Below are 24,956 nucleotides of genomic sequence, written 5' to 3' on the forward strand. Positions count from 1 at the left end.
TCGCCAACCGCTGACTTCTGGGGCAGTGCTCCTTGCCCCGCCTTCCCCTGTCTCTGGGTGCCCAGTGCTCTTATGCTGCCCCATAGCTGCTCAGGGCTGGGCTAGAAGTAGGATGTGAAGAGAAGCTGTAGGGAAGTAACTCAGCATAATACAGCCAAGCCACACTCCCTGATGGGATCAGCTATCCCAAACCTGTCTTTCTTGCATCTTTTTCCTTCTGCCAAGAGCCTAGGTGCTATAGACCGAATGTTTGTATCCTTCTAAAGCAGAAACATTACTTTGCCAACAAAGGTCCGTCTAGTCAAGGCTATGGGTTTTCCCAGTAGTCATGTATGGATGTGAGAGTTGGACTGTGAAGAAAGCTGAGCACCAAAGAATTGATGCTTTTGAACTGTGGTGTTGGAGAAGACTCTTGAGAGTCCTTTGGACTGCAAGGAGATCCAACCGGTCCATTCTAAAGGAGATCAGTCCTGGGTGTTCTTTGGAAGGACTGGTGCTAAAGCTGAAACTCCAATACTGGCCACCTCATGTGAAAAGTTGGCTCATTGGAAAAGACTCTGATGCTGGGAGGGATTGAGAGCAGGAGGAGAAGGGGATGACAGAGGATGAGATGGCTGGATGGCATCACTGACTCGATGGATGTGAGTTTGAGTGAACTCCGGGAGTTGGTGATGGACAGGGAGGCCTGGCATGCTGTAGTTCATGGGGTCGCAAAGAGTCAGACACGACTGAGTGACTGAACTGAACTGAAGTTCATATGTTGAAACAACCCCCAATGTGATGGTGTTAGGAGGTAGGGTTTGAGGAGGTGATTAAGACATGAGGGTGGAGCCCTCATGAATGGGATCTATAAAAAAGACCCTGCTAGGACTTTCCTGGTGGCCCAGTGATTGGGACTTTGCCTTTCAATGCACGGGGTGTGGGTTCGATTCCTGATCCGGGATCTAGGATCCCAAATGTCTCTTTGTCAGAAAATGAAACTTAAAGCGAAAGCAATATTGTAACAAACTCAGTAAAGACTTTAAAAATGGTCCGCATCAAAAAATCTTTAAAAGAAACCCCATATGTCTCCTTTACCCCTTCTGTCATGTGGGGTTTCAATGAAGACAACTTATGGGCTCTCGCCAGACACTGGTGAGATTCTTGTATTTCTGCCCACATCTTGATTCTTGTATTTCCCAGTCTCCAGAACTAAGAGAAATAAATTTCTGCTGTTTAATCCACCCAATCTATGGTATTTCTAGTTCATACAGCAGACTGAATGAACTAAGATGCTAGGAGAAGTAGTTGAACACTTAACCAGCCCCCCAGTTCTGCCCAGAACTCTCCTCATCTCTCTCATGGCTGACCCATTCTTTTTCTTCAAGCATTAGCCGAGAATTAGCTTCCTTCTCCAGGAAGCTGCCTCCTCAACTGAGTGTTCCTACCACGTTCCCAGAGCATTGTTGGATCAGTCACCACCTTACCCTGGGGGCCTGTGACTGTCTGTTTCTCTCCCTACACTGTATGCTCCTCAAAGGCATAGGGATTTGAGAATTTGGATATATACATCTCAGGAAGGCTGTTATTCAGCTTACCACGTATCCATCTCATTTAATCTTTGGGTGGTAGTGCTACCTCATAGCTCCATTAAATAGAGATAGAAAAGTGCATGGCACAGAGTAGGCATTCAATAAATGTTGATGGAGATGATCTGGTGTCAGAGCTGTCCCTTCCTGGGCAGAAGTCCCTGGAGTGTGTATTCGGTCTTGCGTCTGCCCTGAAGTCTTCTCCCACAATCCCCTCCACTCTGAGAAGATAGCAGTTCGGTCAGAGTGCTCAGCACTTTACCATTTTCCCCTGGAATGGCTCTGTCTCCCCATTGAGACAGAATCTCCTTTGAAGCAAAGATGAACTCTCATATGTCTTCTAAATTCTTTGGCTCTTTTCACACTGCTATTGACTTTCTAAGACACTTTTTTCTCCCTTTTAGACTGTGAAAGGAGGGAGCATATGCCCATTTTGCAGAAGAGTAAAGCAAGGCTCAGGCTAGATACAGAATCAGTTCTGGAAAGGTATTGGTTGATGGACTCTGTCTTGCTCCCAACCCTTAATCTTCATGACTTCCAGCTCTAGGGATTCTCTACACCCTCAGCAGCCCCAGCCTTAAGTCTCAGCTCTGCTCTTGGCTGTCTTTTGTTGTCTCTCTCTGCCGTTTAATTTTTGGATATCATTCCTTTGGTGTGCATGTGTGCACGTGCGCACACACAGGCACACACTGTTCCAGCTCCCAGAATCTCTCCAGGACTGACATCTTTACACAGCCCTTAGCTCTCCCCCATCTTTATCTGTAAAATGCTGAACTTGCCTCTGCTTGACCTCCTTCCCCTTGTGTCAGGGACCAGACTTACACATACTTCACTGCACAGCTTTCTGTAGCTTTAGAAATGACCATAGGGTAATCTAATTTTTCTTTAGTAGAAACACCTAACAATCCCCCTGGCAGTGATTAAGAGCTTCAGGTCTAAAAATCAGACTGCCTAGGTTAGAATCCAGGTTTTAGCACTTGTCAATTGTGTGATCTTAAGAAAATAGATTAAGACAACCTAAAAATTCCATGGATGGAGGAGCCTGGTGGGCTACAGTCTATGGGGTCATGAAGAGTCGGACATGACTGAGAGACTTCATGATTCATGATACTGAATGGGAGAAAATATTTGCAAATGATGTGTCTGATAAGAGGTTCATATCCAAAACAAACAAACAGCTCATACAAGTCAATATTTTAAAAACCTGATGGAAAAAATGGTGAGAAGACCTGATTTGATGTTTTCCTAAAGAAGGCATCAGATGGCCGAGAGGCACATGAAAAGATGTTCAACAGCATTAGTCAGTGGAGAAATGCAAATCAAAACCACAATAAGATATCACCTCACATCTGTCAGAATGGCTATCATCAAAAAGACCACAAATAAAAAATGTTGGCGAGAATGTGGAGAAAAGGGAACTTTGATGCACTGTCAGTGGGAATGTAAACTGGTACATCCACAAAAGACAAATACTGTATGTTTTTATTTCTATGTAGAATCTAAAAAAATAAAACAAGTGAATGATCTGGCAAAATAGAAATAGATCCAGAGGTACAGAGAACAAACTAGTGACAGCCATTAGGGAGTGGGATGGGGGAGGTGCAAAATAAGAGTAGGGTATTAAGAGATATACTACTAGGTGTAAAATGATATGATACAAGGATGTAATATATGGTATATAGAATATAGCTAATATTTTATAAATTTAAATGGAGTATAATCTATAAAAATATGGAATCACTATGTTATACACCTGAAACTAAGTAAATCAATTGTACCTTGATTAAAGTAAAAAATCAATTTTTCTGTAAAAAAGAAAAGAGAAAAGTACATTAATTTTTCTGGGCTCAGTTTCCTTATCCAAAAAGTGAAGAACAATAATAACAATTTTCTCATTCAATACCTGGGAAGTGCTATTTTTCAGGCAAGATTTGCTTAGTGGTCCCAGCTTCTGCCCCTTTCTCCACTTTTGTCATAACACCTTTCCTTTCCTTTCCTGAACAACCCTTCTCCCTCATCCTGATGCTTGCCAACACAAGTTATCTGGAAGGGGCAGTGACATCAGTCACGCACACTTTAAGGGGGATTTAATCTGCTGTGTCTCTTCCCAGGGCCATTTCCCCCTTGGAGCCCCCTTTGCAATCACAGGCAGGAGGCCCAGACCTGCAAATTGCAGACCAGATCTGCAAATGGGAATGAGATCCTGGACGACCAGTTGAAGGAGGCACTGCAGAAGACTCCCTCACACCCCTACTGTCCCACGAAATAGATAACCATCTTGCAGTCATCCTTGCTTTTTCCGTTATGCTGACTTGGTGGGGGAGAGGAGGTGTTGGCACCTGGAGGAGATGTGATAGAAGGCATTCCTGAATGACTTCATCTCTGGGCTTTGCCTCTCAAAATTCCTGTCAAATCAGCTCTACCCTTTAAGGGACGGAAGAAGGGTCAGCATTCCAGAAGTTCCTTGTCATACCCAGACTTTTAATCAGGTGACACTGGAGAATTAGCATCCTAGTGCAGGAGGTCGTGAGAGGGCAGGGAGGGGGTCTCAGGCGTCTCTTGGCCCCTGCCCTGTGCTTGTCTTTCTGGCAACACCGGAGTTGAGGAGAGCAAGAACTCTTGCGTTGGTGGCTCAGCGTGATCAGAACCACGGACAGCGGTCAGCGCGCCCGAGGGACCGGCGGTCTGGCGCAGGGCAGAGTTGCAGGCTTGCGCTCTTCCAGGCGGGGTGCCGAGTTCCAGGCGGGGAGGGAAGACGCGCTGCAGTGATGGGGTGTTGGCTGGGGCTGTTCTTTGTGAGTCACCTCGTGCGCCCGGCATTTGCGTCGAGTCTCTGATCGCTGGGGTTCTCTCTTCTCAATTCAGGAATGGGGGTGGGGAGGAAAGAAAAAAATCCACGCTAATGCCCCCGGCGGTTTTGCAGGAAAGGAAGCAGAGAGAGAGACGAAAGGCTATTGGTGTCTACCCCTCCCTGCCTACGCCCCCACTCCCGCACCCCACCCCTCCAAACCCCCCCGCCCCCCACCCCGGGCGCGCGTTCCAGCTCCCGGTCAGGCCCATTTCTATACAAGGCCTGCTCTCCCCAGCCTCCACCCCCTCGGCGCGGAGAGGTGCATTCCCCCGCCCTGAGCTCAGCGGGTCGGGCCGGAATGCGGCCGATAAATCAGAGATAACCCAGAGAGGCAGGGCCGGCCCAGCTCCCAGGACCAGGGATAAAAGGCCTCTGTTGCCCAAGGATCCGGGAGAGCGCCCACCGGGCACTAGAAGGTGAGACGTGAGGCGCAACCCAGCGAAGCAGCCGCGGCCGCAACCTCCATCCGCTCCGCCAGCGACATGGACCCCCAGACGGCGCTGTCCCGGGCGCTCCTGCTTCTCCTCTTCTTGCACCTGTCGCTGCTAGGATGTCGTTCCCACCCGCTGGGTGGCCCCGGCTCGGCTTCGGAACTGCCTGGGTTACAGGTGAGCGCTGCTGAACTGCGTAAACCCGGTTCGCCAAGAGGGCGCGGACAGCAGCAGTTAGCGGGTCCCCATCCCCCGACCCTCCACTCACATCCCAAGAGGTCCCCACCCTCCCTTGGGAATTAGTGATACGAGAATCAGAAAGGGAATTAGAACATGGAGAGACTGGGTGCGGGAAGCCGGTACCCAGCGCGGCTGGATCGCTTTGCCGCCGTCGAGGGTGGCTGGGCCCAGGGTGCGGGTTTCTGAAGCTGCGGCTCCCCTACCGTGCATTGCAGGAGCTGCTGGACCGTCTACGAGACAGGGTCTCGGAGCTGCAGGCGGAGCAGCTGCGCGTGGAGCCCCTCCAGCAGGGCCAGGGCCTGGAAGAAACCTGGGACTCCCCGGCGGCAGCCCCCGCGGGGTTCCTTGAGCCCCACCACAGCCTCCTCCGGGCCCTGCGGGGCCCCAAGATGATGCGCGACTCGGGCTGCTTTGGACGGAGGCTGGACCGGATCGGCTCCCTCAGCGGCCTGGGCTGCAACGGTGAGCGCCTGTCCGCATTCCCACTGCACATCACCATTAGAGCCACTTCTGGGTCCGATGTCTCAGGGGACCAAAATTTGAACAAAGAACATCACTCTTCTTTGCTGGCAGTCCTCAGGGCCAAGGCATGCCTCTCTGGGAATATTAAATTTGGACAACATTCATTATCATGTCTGGAAGCCCCTTCTATCCACCTCCTGCCTCTGACTGAAAGGGGCAGAATCTTTAGGATGTAATTCAGTCACTGTTCAGCAGGCCCTCCTTGGAGCAGAAAGAGTAGTTAACATTTTTCCTCCTGGTTTCCCCTGAACTGTCTAAAGCTGCAAAGGCAGAGGGGAGGGCCACCAGGGGGATGGTAATCCCTGGTTTACAAGGAGGATGGGGAGGTCCGGGGAGATGGGTTATTCCAAAGCCCCAAACATGCAGATGAACTGGAGAGGGTGGTGGCAGGGGTGGCACAGGGTGAGGGAAAGCTCAGATCCTTCCTGTCTCCCACCCCAAAGTCATCATCACCCTCTCTTTTCCCCCCACAGTGCTGAGGAGGTACTAAGAGGAGGTCCTGGCTGCAGATATGGCTGCATCTGATTCTCCATCAACTCCTGATCCCCTTGGAAGCAACTCCTATTTATTTTTATTTATTTATTTATTTGGTTGTTTTATATAAAATGGTTCTTATCTTCGGACACAAATTTTCCATGATGAAATAAAGTCAGTATTATAGCTTTTTCCTTTTGAAATTCATTTGTCTCAGTGTTTTAAAAAATAACCCATCATTAAAAAAAACAACTCTGTGTTTTCTTGCAAGTCCCAAAGGTGTCCATTTAATGGTGGGGTGTCCCCACATGGCTTCAAGGGCTGATGATCAAGCAGTTGCTGGGAGGGGGACTACTTTTCTTGAAAGTTTTTTTTCTTGTTCTGAAATGTCTCTAAACACCTCAGACACTTGAGACACTTTCCAGAAACTAGTTTTGAAAGTCTGACAGTTTCTCTGTGGGAGCTAAATGGACCCTGATGTATTCCTGCTTCATGAGGGTGTGTGGCAGGGTATTTGCCCCGTGCCTTCCTTCTGCCTAGAATTCTGTGACTGGAGGTACTCTCTGTATATTTGTTGTTTCCAGAAGCTCTCAGAGATCGAGGGCTGTGTGTGTGTGTGTGTGTGTGTGTGTGTGTGTGTGTGTGTATCAGAGAGAGAGAGAGAGGGCTTATTTGCATTCTTGATGAGTGTGAGTTCTCCCTCCTGCCTCCAACCTCAGGTTCAAACCTTCAATTCCTGATGTCATCCTGGGAAGTTGACTTCAAAACCCTGAGTTTAATAGCATTTTCATTTCCTGAGCCCACAAGCATAGCAGGAAAAGAGACAAGCCCCAGAACCCTACTGTGCTGCCTTAATCAGCTGGGAGTCCTAGTAGGGGGTCACTGCCCTCTCCTCTCAGGATGCCCCTCCCCCTGCATCTTGGGTTCCAGGCATCCCACGTCATGTGATGGAACTTGCTCTTGCTTTCAGCCTATGCAGTTTCCTTTGCCAAGAATGCCTTTTATGGTACCAGCTCAGCAGGAGAACAGGACTATAAGTATCCCCATTTTATGGATGAGAAAACTGAGATCAAGAAAAGGGAAGCATCTTACCTGAAAGCATACAGCTGCTAAGTTCCAGAGCTAGAATTTGAGCAGGGATCCTTGTGAATCTGGAGCCTGTACTCTTTGCCTGAGCTCCAGACCTTTAACTGCACTCATGACTTTCCTCCTGTCCTCATCTGATGTTTCTTTGAGTGAGGGGAACCAGAATTGGTGGATCTTTGTTTTATTTCTCATTTTAACCCAGTTTGCATCTGAGGTGATAGATATCTAATGAGATTAAAGTTTTGAAAATAAGGTTTTAGGACCAATTTATTCTCAAAACAAACAAACAAAAAAACCTGTGAGTCATCTTTGCCTAATGTTTTGACCCTGGGTGGTAATGAGTAATTAGCATAGTTAATATTTATAAAGAACTTATAATGTCCAGGCACAGTTCCATGAACTCATATCAGCCCTTACAACAGCTATGCAGGAAGAACTCTTATTATCATTCATTTTACAAAGTGAGGCACAGAAAGGTGATATGTCTTGCTCAGGGTCTCTCAGTTGGTAAAGCGGCAGAGCCAGGATTCAAGCCCACACAGGCTGGCCCAACATCCATACACCTAATCACTGACCAATCCACCTCTTCCCAGGCCAGTGAATTAGGCTTCTTGGTGGGAGGGATGGTCCCCTCGTAATGGCATCAGTCAGTTCAATATCTGGGGCCACTGCCTGTTGTCAACTTCCCTCCCCTGCTCAGATGATGAAGACAGATTCCTCCCAGAACACCCACTTTACAAACCCAGCCAGCACTTCAGAAGTCTTCCAGGTAAGTCCAGTTCTTCCATAAATAGGGCTCTGGTGATAGAGTCTGTGCATGATACAGATACATTTGTTACTTGAGGCTTTTCACCTAAGCCAAGGTCCAGGAAAAAGGACTCTAAAACAAACCAAAGAGCCAAATGTGACTTCTGGATGGTGGGGAGTTGCTAGTCTGATGTACCCAATGGAATGACATCTCAGCAAGCTCCTCCTGTGCTTGGTGTTTGTCCTCAGTGAAATGGCACACGCACTGTCTAAGGATGCCCTTTAAAACCAGCCCTCCCTGACCTGTGGCCCTGGCCCCTTCAAACACATCCCCATGGAGCTACAGACATGGCCTTAATCTCCCTGACTTACCTATGATCAACCTTGTCCTCCAAAGAAGCTGCCAGATTATGTATCTCCATGGATGCTTGTCACTGTAACCTACCCAGAAAGACATGTTGGTGGACACGGACCCATGCTTCACAGCCCACAGCTTTGCAGCTAAAAGGAGCTTCAGTAGAGGGTGAGCATGCTCTGCTGGGTCTCCAGTGTTGAAGCTATTGAAGTCAGGACAGTGTTGGACCTGAATTCTTCATCTCTTGTCACAGATTTTACACTCCCCCCTCCATCCTTTTTGGGGCAGCTTTGACCTCCCTGAGAATGATTTGTGGCACAAAAAGAATGCATCCTCCCCGCCCCTACCCCCGAACCAGGTCTAAGCACGAAGTCATGAACTTGACCATTTGTCTTGTTCATCTTGCAGTTCTCAGCTATCTTTGTCTCTGTAGAATTTTTCACGTATTCAGTGCATTTCCACTAAGAGGCCTGTTTCTCTCATGGGATGAAGAGCCGGGCCTCATGGAACTGTGTGGGCATTCTATAGCACTTCAGCCCTGGGACAGTGGCTCCCATTCTTTTGCCCCTAGCATTGTGTCTCTGACACTGCCAAACACAATCCTTGCCCTCACAGTGCTCACCAGCCCCACTTCCATCTGGAAGCATCCCACTTTCCTGCCCCCAGACTTTCTCTGGCAGCCAGAGCCCACTTTCTGGGGGCAGGCAGGAAGTTCTGGGAAACTGACATGGACCAGGAGCAGCACTCAACCCATACCGAGTAGTGCCTTCGGTTCACAAGTGGTGTGCATCTTTTACTGGTCCCCAGATTTCTCTGCAGTGGATGGGTATTAAGCTGCAGCTGCCCATGGTGATCACTAAACCCCTCTCCCTGGTCATTTCCCCAGTCTCCTGCCAATATTTCCTGGGATTGTCTCGAAAATAAACTACTTTGCTTGAATACATGTCTCAGGCTCAGGAGAACCTAAACTAAGACACTCCCGAATGAGTAAACCTTCTTCCAGGGCTCCCCACCCTTGATGACTTCAGCCCTTGGAATCTTCCTTGACTTCATTCTTTGACTGGACCACCCAGGCAGGTACCACGTCCATTCCTCCTTCTTTCCCTCACCACTCATGCCCATATTGGTACACCAGCTTCCTAACTGCCCCCCCCCCCCACTCCCGCTCCAGGCTTCCCTACTTGGTTCTTCCTGCATCAGGGGGAGAAAGCAGAACCCTCACGCCTTAGCCAAAGGGAGACTCCTCCTCTCTGTGAGGCCCCCAAGGAGGGCATGTACTCCTTGGAGGGCATACACCCAGGTATGTCCATGGGTGGTGTGCTGGAGGGGGTGTGGTGAATCAGGTCATTGCGGAGGAAATTAAGATGAACTCATACTGGAGTAGGGTGGGATCCTGATTCAGTGTAAGTGAGTGAGGTTAGTTACTCAGTCGTGTCTGACTCTTTTCGACCCCATGGACTGTTGTCTACCATTCTCCTCTGTCCATGGAATTCTCCAGGCAAGGATAATGGGGTGGGTTGCCATTCCCTTCTCCAGAGGATCTTCCAGATCCAGGGATGGAACCTGGGTCTCCTGCACTGGCAGGCAGATTCTTTATAGTCTGAGCCACCAGGGAAGCCCAATTCAGTCTGACTGGTCCTTACAAGAAAAAAAGAGAGAAACCCAAGAAGGAAGAGATGAAGATCAAAGAGATGCATCTGTAACCAAGGACTGCCAACGGCTGCTGGCAGCCACCAGAAGCTGCTGGCAGCCACCAGAAGCTGCAAGAGACAAGGAAGGATCCTGCCGTACAGGTTTTAGAGGGAACATGGCCCTGATGACTCCTTGATTTTGGACTCTAGCCTTCAGAACTGTGAGACAATACAGTCCTGTTGTTTTAAGATACCCAGTTTGTAGTACTTTGTTACAGCAGCCCAAAGGATTTGATGCAGTGCCCTCATCCTTTTATTTCCTCACAGACTGTTCCAAGATGCTGGGTCCCATGAAATTCTCTGGAGAGGTGCACCATGACCAACCAACCACCAACCAGCCAACCAATTACCAATCAACTTACCACTAAATTGTTTTCTCAAAGCTGTGACCAACTTGGTAACATATCACTGTGTATTTGCTCTTTCTCTTTCCTTACCTGTAGTGGGTAGCCTCTGAGATGGTCTGCAGTGATGCTCATCTCCTAGTATTCATGCCCTTGGTAAGCACCTCCATTTGAGTATGGGATGGACTTAGTGACTCACTTCTAGTGAACAGAGGACAACAAAAATGATGGGCTACCACTCCCAAGATTAGGTTACAAAAAGATGGCGGTTTACCTGTTGCTTTTCTCTCTACCTAAAAGAAGTCAGCTGCACCTCTATGGAGAGTCCATGTCATAAGGAAATGACATCTCCAGGCAACAGTCAGTGAGGACCCAAGGCTTGCCAAAAGACACACCAGTGACCTTGAAAACAGGTCCTCAGCCAAGCCTTGAAATGACCATAGCCCTGGCCAACATCTTAACTGTAGCCAGTGCAAGCTCTGAGCAAGTTGGTACCCAGTTAAGCAGAGCCAGATCCCTGGTCCACAGAAACTGTTAGATAGTCGATGCGTGTTGATTAAAATTGCTTAGGTAGGGACTTCCCTGATGGTCCACTGATTAAGAATGGACGCAGGTTCTGTCCCTGGTCTGGGAACTAAGATCGCACATGCTGAGGGCAACTAAGCCTGTGCGCCACAATTGCTGAGCCATCGCACTGCAATTATTGAAGCCCACACACCTTAGAGCCCATAGTCTGCAACAAGAGAAGCCACTGCAATGAGAAGCAAGCATACCGTAGCTAGAGAGTGGACCCCGCTCACTGCAACTAGAGGAAGACTGTGCACAGCACCAAAGAGCCATTGAAGCTGGAAAAACAAAAGGTTGCTAAGAGGTGGGTAATTTGTCACGCAGCAATAGTTGACTAATACTTCCCTTTTCCCCTCAGTTTTATTTCACTTGAAGTAGAAGCCCCAAAAGCTTTAGCAAATACACTTGCCTTGGGCCTTTTCCCCTGGGCAACCTGCCCCCAAATTCCAGTTTCAGTGACCTCCAATTTGCACCAAAGAAACAGAACATCATTTTCAAAGTCTAAAGCAATTATTCCTAAATACGGACCAGTGTCCTACCAATTTCTCCCAACTGGGGCTCCTGCTTTGGGCTATTTAGGTCTGACAGAGTCATGACAGGAATGTGATGGGTCTTTCACACTAGTTCTGCACATGTGTAACATCTCTGGGCACTCGTAGCTCCCTGAAGCGGCCCACAGCATCCCCCTGGAGGATCATGAAACCAAACTCAGCTAGAGACTGGAGATGCCCCAATTCTGGATTCTCCCAGCCATTTGCAACCCTCATTCCATCACATGATTAAGATGACTTCTTTCCAGTGATAAGGAAATAAAGGCTTTTTATTTTTCAGCTTGTTGAAGAGGTGGGGGTGGGGGATGGATCTGGTCATCTGTGTCTTTTGCTTTTCACTCCCACAGGCTGGCTTCTAAACACCCCATTAAATATTAATTCTTCCACACACATATCCTGAGGTGGATCAGGGACATGGAAAGGAGGAGAAACTGTACATCAAGTCATTTTCCATTTCAGGCTCAAATCAAAGGCTTTCATAGCACTGGGGTACTGAGTATATTGGGGACTGTCTGTTTTCCCTGGGCTCTGTTAGTGCAGGAGATGGTGTTCTGTACAAAGTCCTCAGGGCAGAAACTAAGTATTCTTTTCTTGCCACCCACCTTCTGCAAAAAAAAAAAAAAAAAAGAGAGAGAGAGAGACAAAAGAAGAAACTAAAAAAATGACACTGGTGCCTCCACTCCAGATTCACTCTGAAAGGGGAAAAGTTTTAATAATAAAAGTAAACTGAAAAAAGTTCTAAATTCTGCTTCTGGAAACTTGCATGGGACTTTCACTTTTCCTTGGGCCACCGATAGACTTCAGAAGAGGCGCTGGATGCAAGAGCAGCATCAGCCCTCAGAGGCTAAACCACAGCAGAGGCCACCCACCATGGTGCCCTTCCGGAATCTTGCCTGCATCAAAGGCCTATCTCAAAAGGCATCTCCAGGAGACAGCCCGTGTGACGCACACTCGAGGAGCATCAGTTCCCCAAGGGTGGCTGCTCACTGAATCCTCTGCTAATAATAACCCGAGCAATTAAGCTGTGAGCGCATTCCAGGATACGTCAGGATACAGTGATTCTTGGCACTCAGAGATATATATGTGCAGAAAGTCTCCTTGAGGGTCAAAAGTCAAGGGATACCAGGCCATAATGAGTCTTGTTTCTTTCCTCCCAGACGCCTCCCTACTCAGAATTGCACTCATTTTGGATCTGAAGTTGAGTTTGGCCAATCCAAATTAGTAAAGGGGTTTGCTTTCTCCTTTAGAATAAAACTACCCAGGATGTCTCTCATGTCCTCTGCCCAGATATCCTGTCCTCTTGCTGTGTAACAGCCTCTCCATCTGACCAGCCAAGGACTGAGCGTAGGTGGAGGAGGGTCTGGCTAGGACAGAGCTGTCATTCCATTTGCAGTTCCTGAGGTTCTAGAGGGTAGACTGAAACGAGTTAGGTGTGTAAATAGGTCACGGTAAGGCAGGAGATAGATGGGCTCCAGTTTAGGCATTCATAGCTAGCTTCCTGTTTACATTTCATGGGGCAAGAAAAAGGGGGCTTCAGGCTGGACCTGTATTACTAGCCTCCTGTTTACATTGCCTGAGACAGGACATAGGTGGGCTCCAGGTTAGGCACTTTCCAGGTGGCTCAGTGGGAAAAGAATCCACCTGACAAAGCAGGAGATGCAGGAGACACAGGTTTGATCTTCGGGTGGGGAAGATCCTCCTGGAGAAGGAAATGGCAACCCACTCCAATATTCTTGCCCGGAAGATTCCATGGACAGAGGAGCCTGGTGAGCTACAGGCCATGGAGTCACAAATAAGGCCCCAAAGATGCATGCAATTTGACTGCTTGGGGCTGCAGTGCAGGGTTCTCCTCCCTTCAGTGTCGTGTTTCCCCTCTGGACTTGTTTGGGCACGCAAGCACTCTCTCACTCCTGTTTACCCTCTGAAATGAAAGTAACAATAGAAACAGGGTAAATAGCCAGGCTTTGTCTCTTATGCACACCTTAAGATAACAATCATGGCAAGAACAGAGAAGGGCTAAACATTGTTTGAGTGAAGGGTCAAGAAATCACATATTCCCCCTCCTTGGGACAAGGGAGACACTACACAAGTGCAGAAAGTCTCCTTGGGGGTCAAAAGTCAGGGGATGCCAGGTCATAATGAGTCTTCCTTCTTTCCTCCCAGATGTCTTTGTGTTGAAATCTATTTGGTTGGGAGGGGAGGGTCCTGAGACAAACTAGCCAGGAGGGGCAAAACAAGACTATTGGCCAGAGGGGAGACAAAGACCTGGAAAACTGGCCCTTTATAACGGATTTAAACTTTCCAAAGGTGTGACTCTGGAGACAGCTCTCACAGAGTTCGCCCATGCGTCTTTCTGCATGCACTCTGCCTTTCTAATAAAAGTTTTACTTTTCTCTTTACCTTCTACCTCCTCATCAGAATTCCTTCTTATCTCAGTAGGCAAGGACTGGGGATTTAGGCCCTAGCTGCTGGCCTCTCTGGTCTAACGGTTAGGATTCCTGGTCAGGGAACTAAGGTCTGGATTCCAGCTCACTACTGCTGCTTACTGCAAGATACCACTTGCTGCTGTGTGCATCCAAAATCAATGGGGCTTGGGTATGCTGATTTCCTGAGACAGTCCACATACTCACAGACTTGCCAAGCATGCAAAGCTACAGCCCCAGGGCAGGGGAAAGGCAAGGAGATGTTCAGAGGCAATCTAAAGGACTAAGACTAGGGCAGTGTTTAATCAGGAACTGAGACTAAAGGTATTGTTAAGGAAACTTTGTGCTAAGAAGTAGCAGTATCTGAGAAGTGGGTTGAGATTGCAGGCTTTGGCATCAGATCTGGGGTTCATGTCCCAATCCTGCTGAGTGACACTGGGCAAGTGACAGATGCTCTCAGGCTCAGTTCTGTCCCTCTGTGAATGGGGACAATACCCACCTCCTGGGGCTGGTAATGAAAAGGGAAGAATCCACATATAGCTCTCAGCACCATGTCTTGCATATTCCAACCAAACAATAAAGATAACCATTATGAGTATCATGCAGTTATATGGCAGTCCACACTTCAGATCAGCTCAATCACTCAGTTGTGTCTGGCTCTGCAACCCCATGGACTGCAGCACACCAGCTTCCCTGCCCATCACCAACTCCTGGAGCTTGCTCAAACTCATGTCCTTTGAGTCAGTGATGCCATCTAACCATCCCATCCTCTGTTGTCCCCTTCTCCTCCTGACTCTATCTTTTGCAGCATCAGGGTCTTTTCCAGTGAGTCAGTTCACACTTCAAAATGCGTTTATACAGTAATAGTTCTTTTAAGGCTCACAGATGAGGAAAAGAAGGTCACAAAGATACATGCAATTTAACTGCTTTGGGCTGCAATGCAGGGTTCTCATTCCTTCAGTGTAGTGTTTCCCCTCTAGATACATTGCACTGAAGAGTATATAGCGTTGGGTCTGGCACTTGGTAAATGGAGGCCAGTGCTGTACATTTTCTCCAGTCGTCATGTATGGATGTGAGAGCTGGACCAGAAAGAAGGCTGAGCACCAAAGAATTGATGTTTTCAAATTGTGGTGCTGGAGAAGACTCTTGAGAGTCCCTTGGACTGCAGAGATCAAACCAGTGAATTCTAAAGGAAGTCAACCTTGAATATTCATTGGAAGGACTGATGCTGAAACTGAAGCTCTAATACTTCGACCCCTTGATGGGAAGAGCTGACTCATTGGAAAAGGCCCTGATCCTGGGAAAGATTGAGGGCAAAAGGAGAAGGGGACGGCAGCTGAAGAGGTGGGCAAGATACCATCACTGGCTCAATGGACAAGAGTTTGAGCAAACTCCAGGAGATGGTGGAAAACAGGAAAACCTGGCAGGCTGCATGCAGTCCATGGGGTCACAGAGTCAGACACAACTTAGCAAATGAACAACTGAGCAACAACCAGCAAAGGAGGCCATTCATTGCAGATAGAGAGGCTCATTGCCTGGTGTTTCTCTTTGGGGGGCCAGGAAAACAGAGACCTTGATGGCTCATTGCTTGCTGGGCCTTAGAGGACATGAAAGACCTTAAGGGAAACTGCATGGGTCACAGCTGCCTCCATCAGCCAACTTCACCTTGGGAGTGTTCCTAGGAGGGTGCGAGGCATTACAAACTTCAGCTGAGTCCGAGTCTGAGTTTCTAGAAGCAGCAAGCTTCCATAAATGAAAATATCAGCATCCTCCTAGTGTCAAGTTCCCCCCACACCTTTGAGGGAGCCATGCAGTGAAGGAGGGCAGGCTTTGCACAGGAATGATCATGTTCCCCAAACTTGTCTTGTGTTTCTTTTGGGGAGTGGAATTCTTGGGACATTGGTCCCATTTGGTTCCAGCTGAATTAGGACTCTAGAAAACTACTTTCTCTTCACCTGGACACTGAGAGGGACAGTCAGGGGGTGGGGGTAGCCCTGCGGGGGGCAGGTTCTGCCCTCGCCACTGCTGATGAGTCAGGTGTGAGGCCAGCTCCAGCATCTGGACTAATTTGTCCTGAGCCGAGCAGCCGGCTGCCTGCCACATCCTCCCCTCCCGCCCTTATTTGGAGCCCTGACAGCTGAGCAGCAAACCAACAGGGGAGCTGGGCGCCCGCCAACCGTCACCCTCTGCTTCCCCGCATGAGTCCCGTTGCCGAGGAGAAAGAAGCCGGAGGCATCACTGTGAGATAACCAAGGACTCTTTTTTGCTCTTCTCACACCTTTGAAGTGGGAACCTCTTGAGGCAAATCAACAAGAATGTGGCTCCTGCAGCTGAGGGTCCTGGGGGTTGTCGGGGCTGCTCAAGGCAGAGGGGCTGTGACAAGCAGCCTGGACTGATAACTTTAAAAGGGCATCTTCTGCTGCTTCCTCACTCAGCTGCTTTATCACTGCAAGTGACAGAATGGGGAGGGTTCCGTCCCTCTCCCGGACGAGCTCCCAGAGAGCCAGGGGGCTATAAAAAGAGGAGGCTCAGGGCAGCTGGGAGACAGAGACGGACAAAGGCCAACAGTGAAAGGCCAAAGAAGCCAGAGAGGAGGCAGCAAGCACCAGACCGACCATTCCTTGACCGACGCCAGCATGGGCTCCTCCGCCATCACCACGAGCTTCCTCCTCTTTCTGGCGTTTCAGCTCCCAGGGCAAACAGGAGCAAATCCCGTGTATGGCTCTGTGTCCAATGCAGACCTGATGGATTTCAAGGTAGGGCCAGGAAAGCGGCATGGTCTGGGGTGAGGGGGGTTGTGACATTGGGCCAGGCAGCGAGACCTCTCCCTTTCCATTTTCCTTTTGTAAAGAATTTGCTGGACCGTTTGGAGGACAAGATGCCTTTAGAAGATGAGGCTGTGCCCTCACAAGTATTAAGTGAGCAGAATGAAGAAGCTGGGGCCCCTCTCAGCCCTCTTTCAGAGGTGCCTCCCTGGATGGGGGAGGTCAACGCAGCCCAGAGAGATGGGGGCGCCCTCGGGCGGGGACCCTGGGAATCCTCCGATAGATCTGCCCTCCTGAAGAGCAAGCTGAGGGCACTGCTCACTGCCCCTCGGAGCCTGCGGAGGTCCAGCTGCTTCGGGGGAAGGATGGACAGGATTGGAGCCCAGAGTGGATTGGGCTGCAACAGCTTCCGGGTAAGAGGACCTGAGGATGGAAGTGGGATGGGGAGGAAGGAAATTATGGTTTCATTGACATTCAAACCTTGCGAAAGAACACCACCCGGGAATGCCTTCAGTAGGAAAGGGACAGCATAGAAGCAACCCCTTTAAAATTTCTGCCCCAAACTGGCGGGGAGGGGGTTGTGCTCTGAGTCTCAGGACAATGATACCAACCTCAGCTACAGTTGGCTGAGAAAATGCTAAGAAAAAAAGACTTTACTGCCACGAGCAATGGGGACTTAAATTGTTCATGGGGCCAAATCACCTGTGCTCTGCTGATTGGTAGTTCATGTCCTTTGCAGAATCATCAGATTCCAAAGGATTGAAATTGGGCAGGACTGACTTTACTAGCTCCTAACGGGCAATTTGTTTACCAGTTTACAGAAGTCAGAGGGTCATCAGGCTGGAGTGGAGGCTGGTGGGAAGGGAGCAGAGTCTGATGAAGCTGACTTTTCCGGTGGAGTCAGGTCACCAAACCAAACATGTCTCTGCTCTCTTGTAGTATCGAAGATAACGGCCAGGGAGGAAAAGGCAGGCCAGGCCCCAGGCAGTCTTCAAGAGAATCCCCTGGGGTCTCTCACTCAACTTTGTCGCATCTGGTTGCCATCAAGTTGAGTTGCGACAAGTGTTCTATTCAAGCATCAGCTTCCTGTCAACATTTCTCACATTTTATGCTAAATGTAGACAAAGTGATTTAACTGTGGCTTCTCCACCTCTCCCACCCATGTGTTAAGTTTTTATCACCTGTTACCAACATCAGTTTGAAAATGAATAAACTTCAGCACCATGGACAGAAGCAGTAGGCTCGGGTTGGTGTGATTTCTTTCATTTCCGGAAGAGAGTTCAGCCTGATATTCCTTGTCACTTAAACTTTTGTTGGGGAGAATTCTCAGTTCCTTTTTCATTCTTTTTTTTTTTTTTTAAGTAATTAACTTGTTTGGGGGCGCAGTTTTAAGTTCACAGCAAAATTGAGCTGCTGAAGAAGTAGTTTCTTTGTATCGACTTCTGAAAAGGGTGTTGCCCCAGTTTACCTGCACCAGGGAGCAGGGCTCCGCGCCACCTCCTCACCCATTACCCCTGACACCACACTCCCCGTGTCGGATTTTATGACATTCCTCCAACACCCCTACACCTTCACTTCCCCATGCCTTTATTCATGCTGTTCCTTCCACGTAGATGCCCTTAATCCAGAGCTCCCCACCTCTCCCAAGCATTTTACTCATTTCTTAAGCTCATTAAGAAAGCTACTTCTTCCCTGAAGCCTTCCAGGATACCACATGCCCAGGACAGATCAAGCTCTTCACTTGCAGCATTTTATAACTATCACCAGTCACCGCAACATGCCTGGGTATGCAACTGGGTCTGTGTCCCTGATCTGCAAGCTCCTGGAGGTAAATGCCCCTTCAGCAGGCCCTGCAGCACGTGGCACAGCGGGCACCCTACATATAGTTGATCAGATTGTACAGAAACTGAGAGAGGACGAAGTAAAGTAGTAATATGCTCTGTGTAGGGTGAGGGGGAGGCCAGCAGAGAATTGATGGTTAGGCAGGGAGGTAGGGAAAGAACTCTAGGGTAACTGCTTCTGAAAGAGATGTTCCTTGTGTGGATTTTGAATGCAGACGGTGGAAAACTAAGAACAGGAGGACCAGGTGGAAAACTAAGGACCAGGAGGATGGAGAGAAAGGAAGAAGGCCTGGGACTTGAGGAGCAGGGGCTGCTGGCAGGGGAGGAGGGGGGAGCTGGGCTCACTGCCAAGGTGTCACAGTGACACAGCAGGTTCTCACAGATGGGATTGACTGAACGTGCCAAATACATGAGACGCCCCTGGAACTTAGAGGACACTGGGGGATGGGTGGAAGGGGTGATGAGTTGCAGGAGGGACAGGTTGAAGCAGGGATGGGTGAAGGGGTGATGAGTGAGGGAGGATGCATGAAGGGGCCTGAGTAGACCGACGCTGCTCCTGCCACTGTGCTTAGTCGCTCAGTCCTGGCCGACTCTGCGACCCCATGGATTATAGCCTGCCAGACTCCCCTGTTCATGGGATTCTCCAGGCAAGAATACTGGAGTGGGTTGCCATGCCATCCTCCAGGGGATCGTCCCAACCCAGGGGTTGAACCCAGGTCTCCTGCACTGCAGGCAGATTCTTTACCATCTGAGCCACCAGGAAAGCCCAGCCAGCATTTCTGTCACTGAGGGACAGCAACTCAAAGCAGACCACCCAGAGACTAAGAAATCACATTTCAGGCAAAACAAAATGTGACCCAAAAGCCCTGAGAGGTGGAGGCTGGCACCAAGGTCTGATTTCTTCTGGTTGGACACTGGGGGAATCTGCCTGTGGGGCGGTATCCTAAATGAAGCACTGGCAGGAAGTGAATGGATTCTCCACCAGCTGCTGTGTGAGGGAGTGCCTGTGAGGACAGGTGATTTTATAGGTGGAAAGGATCTGTGAACAAGCCCAACAGTGTTGATCTGAAGGGGGGACAGAGCAGGGCGACTGCTGTGGTTTTTGCTGATATCCGTAGGACTAAGTGGTTCTTATGTTAAGGTGCCAAGTGGCCCCCTGAGGATGAAGAGTCCTGCTGGGAGAGCTACAGGAGACCTGAGGCTATAAACCCCTCTCCAGCTTTGCAATCTGTACATGTTAGAGAGGGGGAGGAATGAAATGAAAACAAGTCCTCACCACACTAAGAAAAAAAGGGCACTGTGCAGACAAAAGGATGATGGAGATGGATGGAGACATTTTATTCTGACACGGTTACAATGAGAACCTCCAAGTTCCAAGCGTTCAAATAAAAACAGAACTTTACAAATTAAAAAAAAATACAATTTATATACACCATAGAATTAGCTAACGTTACTGTATAAACAAACAGTGCAAAAAGAAAGAAGAAAGCTGCTTCTGACAAGATGACCAAAGTCCACAAGCTGTGGTGTAACACTGCACATCAATACTGTGGGGCCACCAGGGTGCTGCTGGCCTTCCTGCAGGCTTCTTCATCCCCGAGGGCCATATCAGTACGTGACTTTGCCTCAAAAATGTCATATGGTCAGCTGGGTCAAGCAAGCATCCATTCCAGCCAGGAACCGTTAATGAAATGTAGCCATTTTTATTGTTTAGTCGCTGAGTTGCGTCTGACTCTTTACGCCACCATGGACTGCAGCACACCAGGCTTCCCTGTCCTTCACTATCTCCCAGTTTGCTCAGATGCAGGTCCATTGAGTTGGTGATGCTATCTAAACATCTCATCCTCTGTGGTCATGAGCAGTTATTTCCCAGAGCACAAAGGTCCCACAGTTGGGTGGGACTTGCTCCCTCCTCTGACACCTCAGCTGGGGAACATGAAACCACCTCTAGCCAATCCCAAGCTTGGCCCCTGAGAATCTATTGAGGGGCCACATCCCTGGGAGGTGACTGTGATGGGAACAGGCAAGATGTTGAAATGCGGATTTCTAACTAACAGAAATCAAAGGAATGAGGCTGACAGTTAACTGTGGTACAAGTGGAGCTGTGCTAGTCTTTGGGCTTGTCTGGAAAGGGCAGACGCCAGGACAGAAAATGACGTGCCATTCCAGAGGGGCTGGGTTTGGGTCTGATGCATCTGTTCAGGGGGAGGGAGGTGTCTGCATTCTGCCGTCTATCTCTGGGCTGCACCGATGGGAACAAAATATCAGGTGACTTAAGCACAACATGGAGTGCGGGAGGGATAAATTCCAACACCACTCACCCAGGGCAGCCTCCCGGCCAGCCGTGTGACCCCGCCCCCTGAAGCTGGGAGGACCTCAGTCCTGTCAATTTCAGGAAGGGGAGAGTGGCAGCAAGAAGGGAGCAAGTTCCAGTTCCAGATGCTGCCTGAGAACAGTGGCAACTGGCTGAACACCATCACACTTAGGAGGGCTTGCTCTTTTGGTCCTGGTGAGTTCCTCAATTACTTACTGGAATGTTCATCTTTGTTTCATAAGTCAAGTGCACCCAAGGGAGTCAAAAAATTTATGTCAAAGTCATGCTGATCAAAGAGATGAGAAAACAGGAAGAACAGAGGGGCCCTAGTCACTGGGGACGATGTGGAAATGGCCCCTGGGTGCAGGGGTTGTTCCCTAGAGTGCGTGGAGCACAGGACCAGAGCTGGCAAGGCAGGACGGGTCCTCGTCCCTAGGCTGAGCAGCAGTCTTGGCAACAAAGCAGGGGGGCTCAGAGGAGAGAATGGCCTTGCCGTGGCCTGGCGCGGATGCCCTCTGGCAACTTCCATGATTAAAAAAAAAAAAGGAACAACTAGCTAAATGCCAACAGATGCCATCTTGAGTCTTCAAGCACATTTGCTGCAGGGCTGTCTAATGCGATGGGAGGCAGGCTCCGGAGAGGGGGCTGTGTGTATATGTATATAATTATGACTGATTTGAGCTCTTGTACAGCAGAGACCAACACAACCTTATAAAGTAATTCTCTTCCAATTTAAAAAAGAAAAAAAGATGCTGCTGAAAGTAGAGAGAACAAAGAGGAAAGTAAGTGCAAATGCCTGACACCCAGATGCTCATTCTGGGTGCCTGTCCAGAGATGACCAAACAGCCGGGGGGAAACTGAGTGACAGAAACAGAGAGGGAGGCTTCCTATGTCTGATACTAAAACCTTGGGGCGTGAGCTGGCAGGAAGCACCTCCCCCTACCCACTGCTGACCCCTCCTGAGGCTGCCGCTGCTGAGCCCCTCGGGATGGTGGGGATGGCCAGCAGCAGGCGAGTGCGAGATGCTTATGAAGGGCAGACACCCTCTTCCTCGAATGAACACCTGCTGTGCAGTCACACTCTGGCTTTCTCAGCCACATCACGGACCCATCCACATTCCTGGTTCAGGATTCACTCCCTCCCGTCTTATGAATAACGGCACTGTTCCCCAGGGTCAAGTGAAGCAGTTTTATATAAGGGAGCCCTGCTTTTAGGGGTGATGCAAGGTCCTCTGGGCTGTGGCTGCTTCACCACGAAAAGGCAGATAGAACTGGAGTGAAGTTTAGTAATCTGATGGAGAGGAGAAGGACCGGGGTGAAAATGCGGTACAAGGAGACCATGGGTAATCGGGAAATTAGAGAAAGCCGAAATGCTTAAAGCTGGGACAGGTGGAAATCTGACCCTGTCGTCAGCTTTATCATAAAGTTCAGGGAGCACGGGCAGGATTTAAACGCTTTGTGCTTCTGGAGCTGGTGGTTCCAGGGAGGTTCACACCACAGGGGCCCCACCTCACACCCAGAAGAACTTCCCTTAAAATGAACTAGTGATGGTGTCAACTTGAGTCCCAGTGAGTTGTGTGGGGGGGTGCTCTCTGAAACGTGGGTGGTTTTCTCAGGGCCCAATTCCTCATTCACTGAATTCTGCAACTGGCATATCTCCCCCAACCCGTGTTTGCCTTGGCCAAAGCACCTCCCATGATGCTTTAAGGCAACAGCTGGGTTCCCTAGGGAAGTGGCAAAGAGGAGGAGGGACACCTGCTCTGAGGGTCACCCTCCAGCGGGCGAGGCCTGACTCACCACTGGTCCTGGTGCTAGCAGGGAGTGGGGCTGGGGCCTAGGTTGGCACTGGATGGAGGAACGCAGGGAGCAGAAAACGGGAAGATACTTGCTGAGCAGTCAGACAAGTCCAGGCTCTGATGGTCCCATACCACCCCCAGGATCTCTGACGGCAAAGTGTTCGATGACCGTAGGCTTTCCAAGCGAGTGGGTGACTGGGGATCTTCTGTGCCCAGGAACAGTCCGGCCAGCCGTGGTGGCGAAGCCAGAGCTGCTGCCCCCCAAGGCGGCTTCCGGCAAGGACAGCCGGCACGCGGCGGTGAGGCTGAGCCCGAGCCTGGCTGTCAGAGGGTCTGGTAGTGCTGCCGCAGCCGGGCCTGCAGAAACTCGTGCGTTAGGTTGTGTCGCGTGATGACCCCCACGATCTAGGACCAGGAAGAAAAGACCCAAGTCACCTGCAGAGTGAAACCCACTGGGAAGAGAACTGACAGGAGTGAACAGAGCTTGCCCGGCCTGTCTGTTTCAGGTGGCAGGGCCAGAATCAGGTCCCAGAAGGACCAGGGCGGGCCCGACAGTACGATCAGGACGCTTGTTCTGAAGGGTACCTCATTTCTAGACGGAAACGAGATACAGAGAAAGCTCAGGATCGCAAGCTGGAGGCCAATGGGACAAATCCAGCTGCAGAGATTTGAGCTGGGCCAGCTGGAATCTGGACAGGAATGTCTTCTTAAACAGAGCTCATGGTCTGTAGCTTCACAGCCACCACACCCAGCCGGCTTCACCATTCAGAACTACCTGAGTCACTGTGATATTGGATTCATAGTAAGAAAAATATATTTGGTCATCACCCTAGTTTCTGGCACACAGCTCTTAAAACTCTCAGCACTTCCTGAGTGGTGAAAAAGAAGGGTGTCTTGTTATTCATAACAAGCCCCTTTCAACCACAGCTGAGTTTATGCTAATGATGTCACTTCTGGGAAGCCTTTAAGGATGGAGGCTCGTTTCCCAGGGAACCAAGTGTATGACTAGACGATTGGAGCTGTCAGCCCTAGCTACCCAGTGGGGTGGGGGTGGGGGGCGGTGGGAAATGTTGACTCCATCACCAATGGCCATAGATGTAATCAACCACACCTGTGACATGAAGCCTCTATTAAACCTGAACCACAGGGTTTGGAGCGCGTCTAGGCTGGTGAACCTGTGAGGTGATAGCAGGGTGCCCAGCCTGCCAGAGAGGAGGTAGGGCTCAGCCTCCCATCCCCCACCCCCTGCCCTGTGTATCTCTTCCATCTGCCCATTCCAGGTTATGGACTGCCGCTGCTGCTGCTGCTGCTGCTGCGAAGTCACTTCAGTCGTGTCCGACTCTGTGTGACCCCAGAGATGGCAGCCCACCAGGCTCCCCCGTCCCTGGGATTCTCCAGGCAAGAACACTGGAGTGGGCTGCCATTTCCTTCTCAGGTTATGGACTACAATCTATTATAAAAGAATATGAGGGGGGGCTTCCCTGGTGGCTCGGTGGTAAAGAATCTGCCTGCCAGTGCAGGAGACATGGGTTCAATCCCTGGTCTGGGAAGACCCCATATGCCGTGGATCGGCTAAGCCCATGAACCACAACCACTGAACATGTGCCTTAGAGCCCAGAAGCTGCAGCCACTGAACCCCACCTGCCTAGAGCCTGTATTCTGCACAAGAGAAGCCACTGTAATGAGAAGCCCACGTACCACAACTAGAGAGTAGCCCCCCGCTCACCACAGAGAAAAGCCTGTGCGGCAACAAGACCCAGCACAGCCAATAAATCAAAAAATCATGAATGAATGAGTGAATGAGTAAATAAATGACTGAATGAAGCAAGAAATTAACGAAAGGATATGAGTGTCTCTGAATTCTGCGAGCAGGGGGTCATGGGAACCGTCTATGGCCAGTCAGTTAGGAGCACAGGTGACAACCTAGACTTTCGATTGAGAACTGAGGTTGGGGAGGTGGGTAGGTTGAACCGTCTTGTGGGGCTGAGCCCTTAACCCAAGGGACATGATACCATCCCCAGGTAGACAGTGTCAGGACTGAACTGAGTTGAGGACACCCAGCTGGTATCCAGAAAACTGCTTTGTGTAGGGAACTCACCCTCCTCCCCACACCAGTGAAAGAAGCTCAGCAGAGGAGAGTCCAGAAAACCAGGGGGTTCCCACAGTCACTGCAGTGACTCACATCTCACTGGGGTGGGTGTCCCAGAACTGTCAGCACAGCTGTGTTCCAAGGAGCACGATTCCACCTCCAGCCACTAAACACATGTAAGGGCATGCACGCTATCGGGGTTCTGCTGGGTAGCCCTAATTTTGGAGAAGCGTCATTTCCTGCAAGGCAGCTAGGGGGCACTGACTGAAAGCCTCAGAAAGGTGACCATTAAAGTGACCGTA

General features: G+C 49.8%; 3 protein-coding genes across 3 annotated transcripts in view; 2 read left to right on the forward strand and 1 right to left on the reverse strand.

Annotated features, from left to right (window-relative positions):
- Nucleotides 1-4,901: 4,901 nt before the first annotated feature.
- On the forward strand, nucleotides 4,902-6,102 carry NPPB (natriuretic peptide B). The gene is given in 3 exon segments (NM_001160026.1): nucleotides 4,902-5,027; nucleotides 5,306-5,552; nucleotides 6,086-6,102. Coding segments are annotated over 3 exon segments (390 nt in total).
- Nucleotides 6,103-16,486: 10,384 nt separating this feature from the next.
- Nucleotides 16,487-17,566, forward strand: NPPA (natriuretic peptide A). Its single transcript, NM_001160027.1, is given in 6 exon segments — nucleotides 16,487-16,606; nucleotides 16,702-16,825; nucleotides 16,828-16,832; nucleotides 16,835-16,895; nucleotides 16,898-17,028; nucleotides 17,555-17,566. Coding segments are annotated over 6 exon segments (453 nt in total).
- Nucleotides 17,567-19,770: 2,204 nt separating this feature from the next.
- Nucleotides 19,771-24,956, reverse strand: part of CLCN6 (chloride voltage-gated channel 6) — a 33,230-nt gene continuing 28,044 nt past the window's right edge. Inside the window, exon 23 of the mRNA XM_004013715.6 lies at nucleotides 19,771-22,970. Within this exon, the coding sequence (XP_004013764.1) occupies nucleotides 22,890-22,970 (81 nt within the window). The 3' untranslated portion in view covers nucleotides 19,771-22,889. The remainder of the gene's footprint in view (nucleotides 22,971-24,956) is intronic.

The sequence above is a fragment of the Ovis aries genome, chromosome 12, assembly GCF_016772045.2.
Source record: "Ovis aries strain OAR_USU_Benz2616 breed Rambouillet chromosome 12, ARS-UI_Ramb_v3.0, whole genome shotgun sequence".
Taxonomy (NCBI): Eukaryota; Metazoa; Chordata; class Mammalia; order Artiodactyla; family Bovidae; genus Ovis; species Ovis aries.